Source organism: Oncorhynchus masou, chromosome 20 (assembly GCF_036934945.1).
Source record: "Oncorhynchus masou masou isolate Uvic2021 chromosome 20, UVic_Omas_1.1, whole genome shotgun sequence".
NCBI lineage: Eukaryota > Metazoa > Chordata > Actinopteri > Salmoniformes > Salmonidae > Oncorhynchus > Oncorhynchus masou.
The window spans coordinates 23,776,896-23,792,863 of NC_088231.1; the positions used below are offsets into that span (position 1 = coordinate 23,776,896).

General features: G+C 44.3%; 1 protein-coding gene across 1 annotated transcript in view; it reads left to right on the forward strand.

Moving 5' to 3' along the window:
• LOC135507192 (huntingtin-like) overlaps window positions 1-15,968 on the forward strand; it is a 190,479-nt gene that overhangs the window by 93,865 nt on the left and 80,646 nt on the right. The window contains exons 41-43 of the mRNA XM_064926780.1: window positions 8,188-8,330; window positions 14,682-14,901; window positions 15,702-15,843. Of these exons, the coding sequence (XP_064782852.1) occupies window positions 8,188-8,330; window positions 14,682-14,901; window positions 15,702-15,843 (505 nt within the window). The remainder of the gene's footprint in view (window positions 1-8,187; window positions 8,331-14,681; window positions 14,902-15,701; window positions 15,844-15,968) is intronic.

A 15,968-nucleotide genomic window follows, 5' to 3' on the forward strand; every position in this document is an offset into this window, starting at 1 on the left:
TCTAACCACTAGGCTACCTGCCTCCTCTACACTCTAACCCCTAGGCTACCTGCCTCCTCTACACTCTAACCACTAGGCTACCTGCCTCATCTATACTCTAACCACTAGGCTACCTGCCTCCTCTACACTCTAACCACTAGGCTACCTGCCTCCTCTACACTCTAACCACTAGGCTACCTGCCTCCTCTACACTCTAACCACTAGGCTACCTGCCTCATCTACACTCTAACCACTAGGCTACCTGCCTCCTCTACACTCTAACCACTAGGCTACCTGCCACCTCTACACTCTAACCACTAGGCTACCTGCCTCATCTACACTCTAACCACTAGGCTACCTGCCTCCTCTACACTCTAACCACTAGGCTACCTGCCTCCTCTACACTCTAACCACTAGGCTACCTGCCTCATCTACACTCTAACCACTAGGCTACCTGCCTCATCTACACTCTAACCACTAGGCTACCTGCCTCCTCTACACTCTAACCACTAGGCTACCTGCCTCCTCTACACTCTAACCACTAGGCTACCTGCCACCTCTACACTCTAACCACTAGGCTACCTGCCTCATCTACACTCTAACCACTAGGCTACCTGCCTCCTCTACACTCTAACCACTAGGCTACCTGCCTCATCTACACTCTAACCACTAGGCTACCTGCCCCCTCTACACTCTAACCACTAGGCTACCTGCCTCCTCTACACTCTAACCACTAGGCTACCTACCTCCTCCACACTCTAACCACTAGGCTACCTGCCTCCTCTACACTCTAACCACTAGGCTACCTGCCCCCTCTACACTCTAACCACTAGGCTACCTGCCTCCTCTACACTCTAACCACTAGGCTACCTGCCTCATCTACACTCTAACCACTAGGCTACCTGCCTCATCTACACTCTAACCACTAGGCTACCTGCCTCCTCTACACTCTAACCACTAGGCTACCTACCTCCTCTACACTCTAACCACTAGGCTACCTGCCACCTCTACACTCTAACCACTAGGCTACCTACCTCTTCTACACTCTAACCACTAGGCTACCCTGGTAGTGGTTTCTTTGCAGCAGTTCGACCATGAAGGCCTTATGAGATGACTCCTCTCCTCTCTCCAGGTTCCTACTCCAGCTAGTAGGAGTGATGTTAGATGACTCCTCTCCTCTCCTCTCTCCAGGTTTCTACTCCAGCTAGTAGGAGTGATGTTAGATGACTCCTCTCCTCTCCTCTCTCCAGGTTTCTACTCCAGCTAGTAGGAGTGATGTTAGATGACTCCTCTCCTCTCTCCAGGTTCCTACTCCAGCTAGTAGGAGTGATGTTAGATGACTCCTCTCCTCTCTCCAGGTTCCTACTCCAGCTAGTAGGAGTGATGTTAGATGACTCCTCTCCTCTCTCCAGGTTCCTACTCCAGCTAGTAGGAGTGATGTTAGATGACTCCTCTCCTCTCCTCTCTCCAGGTTCCTACTCCAGCTAGTAGGAGTGATGTTAGATGACTCCTCTCCTCTCTCCAGGTTCCTACTCCAGCTAGTAGGAGTGATGTTAGATGACTCCTCTCCTCTCTCCAGGTTCCTACTCCAGCTAGTAGGAGTGATGTTAGATGACTCCTCTCCTCTCTCCAGGTTCCTACTCCAGCTAGTAGGAGTGATGTTAGATGACTCCTCTCCTCTCTCCAGGTTCCTACTCCAGCTCGTAGGAGTGATGTTAGATGACTCCTCTCCTCTCCTCTCTCCAGGTTTCTACTCCAGCTAGTAGGAGTGATGTTAGATGACTCCTCTCCTCTCTCCAGGTTCCTACTCCAGCTCGTAGGAGTGATGTTAGATGACTCCTCTCCTCTCCTCTCTCCAGGTTTCTACTCCAGCTAGTAGGAGTGATGTTAGATGACTCCTCTCCTCTCCTCTCTCCAGGTTCCTACTCCAGCTAGTAGGAGTGATGTTAGATGACTCCTCTCCTCTCCTCTCTCCAGGTTCCTACTCCAGCTAGTAGGAGTGATGTTAGATGACTCCTCTCCTCTCTCCAGGTTTCTACTCCAGCTAGTAGGAGTGATGTTAGATGACTCCTCTCCTCTCTCCAGGTTCCTACTCCAGCTCGTAGGAGTGATGTTAGATGACTCCTCTCCTCTCTCCAGGTTCCTACTCCAGCTAGTAGGAGTGATGTTAGATGACTCCTCTCCTCTCCTCTCTCCAGGTTCCTACTCCAGCTAGTAGGAGTGATGTTAGATGACTCCTCTCCTCTCTCCAGGTTTCTACTCCAGCTAGTAGGAGTGATGTTAGATGACTCCTCTCCTCTCTCCAGGTTTCTACTCCAGCTAGTAGGAGTGATGTTAGATGACTCCTCTCCTCTCTCCAGGTTCCTACTCCAGCTAGTAGGAGTGATGTTAGATGACTCCTCTCCTCTCCTCTCTCCAGGTTTCTACTCCAGCTAGTAGGAGTGATGTTAGATGACTCCTCTCCTCTCTCCAGGTTCCTACTCCAGCTAGTAGGAGTGATGTTAGATGACTCCTCTCCTCTCCTCTCTCCAGGTTTCTACTCCATCTAGTAGGAGTGATGTTAGATGACTCCTCTCCTCTCTCCAGGTTCCTACTCCAGCTAGTAGGAGTGATGTTAGATGACTCTCTCCTCTCCTCTCTCCAGGTTCCTACTCCAGCTAGTAGGAGTGATGTTAGATGACTCCTCTCCTCTCTCCAGGTTTCTACTCCAGCTAGTAGGAGTGATGTTAGATGACTCCTCTCCTCTCCTCTCTCCAGGTTCCTACTCCAGCTAGTAGGAGTGATGTTAGATGACTCCTCTCCTCTCTCCAGGTTTCTACTCCAGCTAGTAGGAGTGATGTTAGATGACTCCTCTCCTCTCTCCAGGTTCCTACTCCAGCTAGTAGGAGTGATGTTAGATGACTCCTCTACTCTCCTCTCTCCAGGTTCCTACTCCAGCTCGTAGGAGTGATGTTAGATGACTCCTCTCCTCTCCTCTCTCCAGGTTCCTACTCCAGCTAGTAGGAGTGATGTTAGATGACTCCTCTCCTCTCCTCTCTCCAGGTTTCTACTCCAGCTAGTAGGAGTGATGTTAGATGACTCCTCTCCTCTCCTCTCTCCAGGTTCCTACTCCAGCTAGTAGGAGTGATGTTAGATGACTCCTCTCCTCTCTCCAGGTTTCTACTCCAGCTAGTAGGAGTGATGTTAGATGACTCCTCTCCTCTCCTCTCTCCAGGTTCCTACTCCAGCTAGTAGGAGTGATGTTAGATGACTCCTCTCCTCTCCTCTCTCCAGGTTCCTACTCCAGCTAGTAGGAGTGATGTTAGATGACTCCTCTCCTCTCCTCTCTCCAGGTTCCTACTCCAGCTAGTAGGAGTGATGTTAGATGACTCCTCTCCTCTCCTCTCTCCAGGTTCCTACTCCAGCTAGTAGGAGTGATGTTAGATGACTCCTCTCCTCTCTCCAGGTTTCTACTCCAGCTAGTAGGAGTGATGTTAGATGACTCCTCTCCTCTCTCCAGGTCCCTACTCCAGCTAGTAGGAGTGATGTTAGATGACTCCTCTCCTCTCTCCAGGTTCCTACTCCAGCTAGTAGGAGTGATGTTAGATGACTCCTCTCCTCTCCTCTCTCCAGGTTCCTACTCCAGCTAGTAGGAGTGATGTTAGATGACTCCTCTCCTCTCTCCAGGTTTCTACTCCAGCTAGTAGGAGTGATGTTAGATGACTCCTCTCCTCTCCTCTCTCCAGGTTCCTACTCCAGCTAGTAGGAGTGATGTTAGATGACTCCTCTACTCTCCTCTCTCCAGGTTCCTACTCCAGCTAGTAGGAGTGATGTTAGATGACTCCTCTCCTCTCCTCTCTCCAGGTTCCTACTCCAGCTAGTAGGAGTGATGTTAGATGACTCCTCTACTCTCCTCTCTCCAGGTTCCTACTCCAGCTAGTAGGAGTGATGTTAGATGACTCCTCTCCTCTCCTCTCTCCAGGTTCCTACTCCAGCTAGTAGGAGTGATGTTAGATGACTCCTCTCCTCTCCTCTCTCCAGGTTTCTACTCCAGCTAGTAGGAGTGATGTTAGATGACTCCTCTCCTCTCTCCAGGTTTCTACTCCAGCTCGTAGGAGTGATGTTAGATGACTCCTCTCCTCTCTCCAGGTTCCTACTCCAGCTAGTAGGAGTGATGTTAGATGACTCCTCTCCTCTCCTCTCTCCAGGTTCCTACTCCAGCTAGTAGGAGTGATGTTAGATGACTCCTTTCCTCTCCTCTCTCCAGGTTCCTACTCCAGCTAGTAGGAGTGATGTTAGATGACTCCTCTCCTCTCCTCTCTCCAGGTTCCTACTCCAGCTAGTAGGAGTGATGTTAGATGACTCCTCTCCTCTCCTCTCTCCAGGTTCCTACTCCAGCTCGTAGGAGTGATGTTAGATGACTCCTCTCCTCTCCTCTCTCCAGGTTTCTACTCCAGCTAGTAGGAGTGATGTTAGATGACTCCTCTCCTCTCTCCAGGTTCCTACTCCAGCTAGTAGGAGTGATGTTAGATGACTCCTCTCCTCTCCTCTCTCCAGGTTCCTACTCCAGCTAGTAGGAGTGATGTTAGATGACTCCTCTCCTCTCCTCTCTCCAGGTTCCTACTCCAGCTAGTAGGAGTGATGTTAGATGACTCCTCTCCTCTCTCCAGGTTCCTACTCCAGCTAGTAGGAGTGATGTTAGATGACTCCTCTCCTCTCCTCTCTCCAGGTTCCTACTCCAGCTAGTAGGAGTGATGTTAGATGACTCCTCTCCTCTCTCCAGGTTCCTACTCCAGCTAGTAGGAGTGATGTTAGATGACTCCTCTCCTCTCCTCTCTCCAGGTTCCTACTCCAGCTCGTAGGAGTGATGTTAGATGACTCCTCTCCTCTCCTCTCTCCAGGTTCCTACTCCAGCTAGTAGGAGTGATGTTAGATGACTCCTCTCCTCTCCTCTCTCCAGGTTCCTACTCCAGCTAGTAGGAGTGATGTTAGATGACTCCTCTCCTCTCCTCTCTCCAGGTTCCTACTCCAGCTAGTAGGAGTGATGTTAGATGACTCCTCTCCTCTCCTCTCTCCAGGTTTCTACTCCAGCTAGTAGGAGTGATGTTAGATGACTCCTCTCCTCTCTCCAGATTCCTACTCCAGCTAGTAGGAGTGATGTTAGATGACTCCTCTCCTCTCTCCAGGTTTCTACTCCAGCTAGTAGGAGTGATGTTAGATGACTCCTCTCCTCTCTCCAGGTTCCTACTCCAGCTAGTAGGAGTGATGTTAGATGACTCCTCTCCTCTCTCCAGGTTTCTACTCCAGCTAGTAGGAGTGATGTTAGATGACTCCTCTCCTCTCCTCTCCTCTCTCCAGGTTCCTACTCCAGCTAGTAGGAGTGATGTTAGATGACTCCTCTCCTCTCCTCTCTCCAGGTTCCTACTCCAGCTAGTAGGAGTGATGTTAGATGACTCCTCTCCTCTCCTCTCTCCAGGTTTCTACTCCAGCTAGTAGGAGTGATGTTAGATGACTCCTCTCCTCTCCTCTCTCCAGGTTCCTACTCCAGCTCCAGCTAGTAGGAGTGATGTTAGATGACTCCTCTCCTCTCTCCAGGTTTCTACTCCAGCTAGTAGGAGTGATGTTAGATGACTCCTCTCCTCTCCTCTCTCCAGTTTCCTACTCCAGCTAGTAGGAGTGATGTTAGATGACTCCTCTCCTCTCCTCTCTCCTGGTTCCTACTCCAGCTAGTAGGAGTGATGTTAGATGACTCCTCTCCTCTCTCCAGGTTCCTACTCCAGCTAGTAGGAGTGATGTTAGATGACTCCTCTCCTCTCCTCTCTCCAGGTTTCTACTCCAGCTAGTAGGAGTGATGTTAGATGACTCCTCTCCTCTCCTCTCTCCAGGTTTCTACTCCAGCTAGTAGGAGTGATGTTAGATGACTCCTCTCCTCTCCTCTCTCCAGGTTTCTACTCCAGCTAGTAGGAGTGATGTTAGATGACTCCTCTCCTCTCCTCTCTCCAGGTTTCTACTCCAGCTAGTAGGAGTGATGTTAGATGACTCCTCTCCTCTCCTCTCTCCAGGTTTCTACTCCAGCTAGTAGGAGTGATGTTAGATGACTCCTCTCCTCTCCTCTCTCCAGGTTTCTACTCCAGCTAGTAGGAGTGATGTTAGATGACTCCTCTCCTCTCCTCTCTCCAGGTTCCTACTCCAGCTAGTAGGAGTGATGTTAGATGACTCCTCTCCTCTCCTCTCTCCAGGTTCCTACTCCAGCTAGTAGGAGTGATGTTAGATGACTCCTCTCCTCTCTCCAGGTTTCTACTCCAGCTAGTAGGAGTGATGTTAGATGACTCCTCTCCTCTCCTCTCTCCTGGTTCCTACTCCAGCTAGTAGGAGTGATGTTAGATGACTCCTCTCCTCTCTCCAGGTTTCTACTCCAGCTAGTAGGAGTGATGTTAGATGACTCCTCTCCTCTCCTCTCTCCATGTTCCTACTCCAGCTAGTAGGAGTGATGTTAGATGACTCCTCTCCTCTCCTCTCTCCAGGTTCCTACTCCAGCTAGTAGGAGTGATGTTAGATGACTCCTCTCCTCTCCTCTCTCCAGGTTCCTACTCCAGCTAGTAGGAGTGATGTTAGATGACTCCTCTCCTCTCTCCAGGTTTCTACTCCAGCTAGTAGGAGTGATGTTAGATGACTCCTCTCCTCTCTCCAGGTTCCTACTCCAGCTAGTAGGAGTGATGTTAGATGACTCCTCTCCTCTCTCCAGGTTCCTACTCCAGCTAGTAGGAGTGATGTTAGATGACTCCTCTCCTCTCTCCAGGTTTCTACTCCAGCTAGTAGGAGTGATGTTAGATGACTCCTCTCCTCTCTCCAGGTTCCTACTCCAGCTAGTAGGAGTGATGTTAGATGACTCCTCTCCTCTCTCCAGGTTCCTACTCCAGCTAGTAGGAGTGATGTTAGATGACTCCTCTCCTCTCCTCTCTCCAGTTTCCTACTCCAGCTAGTAGGAGTGATGTTAGATGACTCCTCTCCTCTCCTCTCTCCAGGTTCCTACTCCAGCTAGTAGGAGTGATGTTAGATGACTCCTCTCCTCTCCTCTCTCCAGGTTCCTACTCCAGCTAGTAGGAGTGATGTTAGATGACTCCTCTCCTCTCCTCTCTCCTGGTTCCTACTCCAGCTAGTAGGAGTGATGTTAGATGACTCCTCTCCTCTCCTCTCTCCAGGTTCCTACTCCAGCTAGTAGGAGTGATGTTAGATGACTCCTCTCCTCTCTCCAGGTTCCTACTCCAGCTAGTAGGAGTGATGTTAGATGACTCCTCTCCTCTCCTCTCTCCAGGTTCCTACTCCAGCTAGTAGGAGTGATGTTAGATGACTCCTCTCCTCTCCTCTCTCCAGGTTCCTACTCCAGCTAGTAGGAGTGATGTTAGATGACTCCTCTCCTCTCTCCAGGTTCCTACTCCAGCTAGTAGGAGTGATGTTAGATGACTCCTCTCCTCTCCTCTCTCCAGGTTTCTACTCCAGCTAGTAGGAGTGATGTTAGATGACTCCTCTCCTCTCTCCAGGTTCCTACTCCAGCTAGTAGGAGTGATGTTAGATGACTCCTCTCCTCTCTCCAGGTTTCTACTCCATCTAGTAGGAGTGATGTTAGATGACTCCTCTCCTCTCTCCAGGTTCCTACTCCAGCTAGTAGGAGTGATGTTAGATGACTCCTCTCCTCTCCTCTCTCCAGGTTCCTACTCCATCTAGTAGGAGTGATGTTAGATGACTCCTCTCCTCTCTCCAGGTTTCTACTCCAGCTAGTAGGAGTGATGTTAGATGACTCCTCTCCTCTCTCCAGGTTCCTACTCCAGCTAGTAGGAGTGATGTTAGATGACTCCTCTCCTCTCCTCTCTCCAGGTTTCTACTCCAGCTCGTAGGAGTGATGTTAGATGACTCCTCTCCTCTCCTCTCTCCAGGTTCCTACTCCAGCTAGTAGGAGTGATGTTAGATGACTCCTCTCCTCTCCTCTCTCCAGGTTTCTACTCCAGCTCGTAGGAGTGATGTTAGATGACTCCTCTCCTCTCCTCTCTCCAGGTTCCTACTCCAGCTAGTAGGAGTGATGTTAGATGACTCCTCTCCTCTCCTCTCTCCAGGTTTCTACTCCAGCTCGTAGGAGTGATGTTAGATGACTCCTCTCCTCTCCTCTCTCCAGGTTTCTACTCCAGCTAGTAGGAGTGATGTTAGATGACTCCTCTCCTCTCCTCTCTCCAGGTTTCTACTCCAGCTCGTAGGAGTGATGTTAGATGACATCTCGACCAGACAGGTGAAGGTTGACATGACCGAACAGCAACACACGTTCTACTGTCAACAGCTGGGGACTCTGCTTATGTGTCTCATACACATCTTCAAGAGTGGTGAGTGGACACACTATACACACTATACACACTACACACACTATACACACTATACACACTATACACACTGTACACACTATACACACTACACACACTACACACACTACACACACTACACACTATACACACTGTACACACTATACACACTATACACACTATACACACTGTACACACTACACACATACACACTATACACACTGTACACGCTGTACACGCTGTACACGCTATACACGCTGTACACACTGTACACGCTGTACACGCTATACACGTTATACACGCTATACACGCTATACACGCTATACACACACTATACACACACTATACACACTATACACACACACATATATACACTATACACACTATACACACTATACACACTATACACACTATACACACACATATATATACACTATACACACTATACACACTATACACACTATGCACACTATACACACTATACACACTATACACACTATACACACTACATACACTATACACACTATATACACTACACACACTACACACACTACATACACTATACACACTATATACACTACACACACTACACACACTACACACACTACATACAATATACACACTATACACACTATACACACTATACACACTATATACACTACACACACTATACACACTATACACACTATATACACTATACACACTACATACACTATACACCCTATATACACTACACACACTACACACACTATACACACTACACACACTATACACACTATACACACTATACACACTACACACTGTACACACTACACACACTATACACACTATATACACTGTACACACTATATACACTATACACACTATACACACTATACACACTATGCACACTATACACACTATACACACTATACACACTACACACACTACACACACTACACACACTATACACACTACACACACTACACACACTACACACACTACACACACTATACACACTATACACACTATACACACTATACACACTACACACACTACACACACTACACACACTGTACACACTATACACACTATACACACTATATATACACTATACACACTATACACACTATATATACACTATGCACACTATGCACACTATGCACACTATGCACACTACGCACACTGTACACACTATACACACTATGCACACTATACACACTATGCACACTATATACACTATACACACTATACACACTATACACACTATACACACTATATATACACTATACACACTATACACACTATATATACACTATGCACACTATGCACACTACGCACACTGTACACACTATACACACTATACACACTATGCACACTACACACACTATACACACTATACACACTACACACACTACACACTCTACACACACTACACACACTATACACACTATACACACTATACACACTATACACACTACACACACTACACACACTACACACACTGTACACACTGTACACACTATACACACTGTACACACTGTACACATTACACACACTATACACACTATACACACTATACACACTATATATACACTATACACACTATACACACTATATATACACTATGCACACTATGCACACTACGCACACTACACACACTGTACACACTATACACACGATACACACTATGCACACTATACACACTATACACACTATACACACTATATACACTATACACACTACATACACTATACACACGATACACACTATACACACTATACACACTTTATACACTATACACACTATATACACTACACACACTATACACACTATACACACTACATACACTATACACACTACACACACTACACACACTATACACACTATACACACTATATACACTGTACACACTATACACACTATACACACTATACACACTATATACACTATACACACTACACACTATATACACACTGTACACACTACACACTGTACACACTGTACACACTACACACACTGTACACACACTGTACACACTATACACACTATATACACTATACACACACTGTACACACTATACACACTATACACACTATACACACTACACACTATACACACTATACACTATACACACTATACACACTATACACACTATATATACACACACTACACACACTACACACACTATACACACTATACACACTATATACACTGTACACACTATACACACTATATACACTATATACACTATACACACTACACACTATATACACACTGTACACACTACACACTGTACACAATGTACACACTGTACACACTATACACACACTGTACACACACTGTACACACTATACACACTATATACACTATATACACTATACACACTATACACACTACACACTATACACACTATATACACTATACACACTATACACACTATATACACTATACACACTATACACTATACACACTATACACACTATATATACACACACTATACACACTATACACACTATATATACACTATACACACTATACACACTATATACACTGTACACACTATACACACTATACACACACACATATATACACACTATACACACTATACACACACACATTATACACACTATACACACTATACACACACACACACTATACACACACACACATATATACACACTATACACACTGTACACACATATACATATATATACATATATATACACACACACATCTTCAAGAGTGGTGAGTGGACACATTTATATATACACACTATACACACACATATATACACACTATACACACACACACACACCTATATACACACTATACACACACACACACATATATACACACTATACACACTATACACACTATACACACTATACACACACACATATACACACTATACACACACACATATATACCCACTATATACACTATACACACTATACACACACACAGAGTGGTGAGTGGACACACTATACACACTATACACACTACACACACTACACACACTATACACACACATTTATATATACACACTATACACACACATTTATATATACACACTATACACACACATTTATATATACACACTATACACACACATATATACACACTATACCCACACTCATATATACACACTATACACACTATACACACACACATATATACACACTATACACACATTTATATATACACACTATACACACACACACATATATACACACTATACACACATTTATATATACACACTATACACACACATATATACACACTATACACACACATATATACACACTATACACACACACATATATACACACTATACACACATTTATATATACACACTATACACACACATATATACACACTATACACACACACATATATACACACTATACACACATTTATATATACACACTATACACACACATACATACACACTATACACACACACATATATACACACTATACACACATTTATATATACACACTATACACACACATATATACACACTATTCACACATTTATATATACACACTATACACACTATACACCCACACATATATACACACTATACACACACACATATATACACACTATACACACACACACATATATACACACTATACACACACATTTATATATACACACTATACACACACATATATACACACACACATATATACACACTATTCACACATTTATATATACACACTATACACACACACACACATATATACACACTATACACACATTTATATATACACACTATACACACACATATATACACACTATACACACACACATATATACACACTATACACACATTTATATATACACACTATACACACACATATATACACACTATACACACACACATATATACACACTATACACACATTTATATATATACACACTATACACACACATATATACACACACACATATATACACACTATTCACACATTTATATATACACACTATACACACTATACACCCACACATATATACACACTATACACACACACATATATACACACTATACACACACACACATATATACACACTATACACACACATTTATATATACACACTATACACACACATATATACACACTATACACACACATATATACACACTATACACACATTTATATATACACACTATACACACACATATATGCACACTATACACACACACATATATACACACTATTCACACATTTATATATACACACTATACACACTATACACACACACATATATACACGCTATACACACATTTATATATACACACTATACACACACACATATATACACACTATACACACATTTATATATATACACACTATACACACACATATATACACACACACATATATACACACTATTCACACATTTATATATACACACTATACACACTATACACCCACACATATATACACACTATACACACACACATATATACACACTATACACACACACACATATATACACACTATACACACACATTTATATATACACACTATACACACACATATATACACACTATACACACACATATATACACACTATACACACATTTATATATACACACTATACACACACATATATGCACACTATACACACACACATATATACACACTATTCACACATTTATATATACACACTATACACACTATACACACACACATATATACACGCTATACACACATTTATATATACACACTATACACACTATACACACACACATATATACACACTATACACACATTTATATATACACACTATACACACTATACACACACACTTATGTATACACACTATACACACTATACACCCACACATATATACACACTATACACACACACATATATATACACTATACACACACACACATATATACACACTATACACACACATTTATATATACACACTATACACACTATACACCCACACATATATACACACTATACACACACACATATATACACACTATACACACACACACATATATACACACTATACACACACATTTATATATACACACTATACTCACACATATATACACACTATACACACACACATATATACTCACTATACACACACACATATATACTTACTATACACACATTTATATATACACACTATACACACACATATATACACACTATACACACACACATATATACACACTATTCACACATTTATATATACACACTATACACACACACATATATACACACTATACACACATTTATATATACACACTATACACACACACATATATACACACTATACACACATTTATATATACACACTATACACACTATACACACACACATATATACACACTATACACACATTTATATATACACACTATACACACTACACACACACACTTATATATACACACTATAGACACTATACACCCACACATATATACACACTATACACACACACATATATACACAAACACACACATATATACACACTATACACACACATTTATATATACACACTATACACACTATACACACACACTTATATATACACACTATACACACTATACACACATTTATATATACACACTGTACACACATTTATATATACACACTATACACCCACACATATATACACACTATACACACACACATATATACACACTATACACACACACATATATACACACACATATATACACACTATACACACATTTATATATACACACTATACACACTATACACACATTTATATATACACACTATACACACACATATATACACACTATACACACACACATATATACACACTATACACACTATACACACTACACACACACATATATACACACTATACACACACATATATACACACTATACACACACATATATATATACACACTATACACACACATTTATATATACACACTATACACACACATTTATATATACACACTATATACACACACTCACATTTAGACATTTACTCTCTCTCCCATCCCCCCCTCTCTCTCTCTCCCATCCCCCCTCTCTCTCACTCCCACCCCCCCTCTCTCTCTCTCTCGCCCATGCCCCCTCTCTCTCTTTCCCATCCCCTCTCTCTCTTTCCCATCCCCTCTCTCTCTCGCCCATGCCCCCTCTCTCTCTTTCCCATCCCCTCTCTCTCTCTCCCCATCCCCCCTCTCTCTCTCCCATCCCCCCCCCTCTCTCTCTCCCATCCCCCCCCCCCCTCTCTCTCTCTCTCTCTCTCCCATCCCTCCCCCTCTCTCTCTCTCTCTCTCTCCCCATCCCTCCCCCTCTCTCTCTCATCCCTCTCTCTCTCTCCCATCCCTCCCCCTCTCTCTCTCATCCCTCTCTCTCCCATCCCTCCCCTCTCTCCAGGCATGTTCCGTAGGATCACGGCAGCAGCCACTCGTCTCCTGAAGGGTGAGGCTGTTCTGGGTGCAGGTCCAGGTGTCTTCTACCCCCTAGAGGGTCTTAATGCCATGGTGGGCTGCCTGGTGACCACACACCCCTCTCTGGTTCTACTCTGGTGCCAAGTCCTCCTCATCATCAACTACACCAACTACAGCTGGTGGACAGAGGTCCACCAGACACCCAGGTAGGTCTCTCTCTCTCTGAGGTACACCAGACACCCAGGTAGGTCTCTCTCTCTGAGGTCCACCAGACACCCAGGTAGGTCTCTCTCTCTCTGAGGTCCACCAGACACCCAGGTAGGTCTCTCTCTCTGAGGTACACCAGACACCCAGGTAGGTCTCTCTCTCGCTGAGGTACACCAGACACCCAGGTAGGTCTCTCTCTCTGAGGTCCACCAGACACCCAGGTAGGTCTCTCTCTGAGGTACACCAGACACCCAGGTAGGTCTCTCTCTCGCTGAGGTACACCAGACACCCAGGTAGGTCTCTCTCTCTCTGAGGTCCACCAGACACCCAGGTAGGTCTCTCTCTCTCTGAGGTACACCAGACACCCAGGTAGGTCTCTCTCTCGCTGAGGTACACCAGACACCCAGGTAGGTCTCTCTCTCTGAGGTACACCAGACACCCAGGTAGGTCTCTCTCTCGCTGAGGTACACCAGACACCCAGGTAGGTCTATCTTTCTCTCTCTCTCTGTCTCTCTCTCTCTCTCTGACTCTCTCTCTCTCTCTGACTCTCTCTCTCTGTCTCTCTCTCTCTCTCTGACTCTCTCTCTCTGACTCTCTCTCTGTCTCTCTGTCTATCCGTCTCTCTGTCTCTCTCTCTCTCTCTCTGTCTCTCTCTCTGTCTCTCTGTCTCTGTCTCTCTCTCTCTCTCTCTCCGTCTCTCTGTCTCACTCACACTCTCTCTCTCTCTCTCTCTCTCTCTGTCTCTCTGGACGACACCAAATCCTAAATGCTTTGACTCTCCCTCTACCTCCCTCTCTAGGAGACAGAGTCTGTCCTGTACCAAGCTGCTGAGCCCTCATTCATCAGGAGGGGTGGAGGAGGAGAGACCAGAGGCCAGGCTGGCCATGTGTAACAGAGAGATCGTACGCAGGGGAGGACTCATTCTCTTCTGTGACTACGTGGTGAGACTATTGGTCCCTATGAAGCATTATAGAGCATTATAACAGGGGAGGACTCATTTTCTTCTGTGACTACGTGGTGAGACTATAGGTTCCTATGAAGCATTATAGAGCATTATAACAGGGGA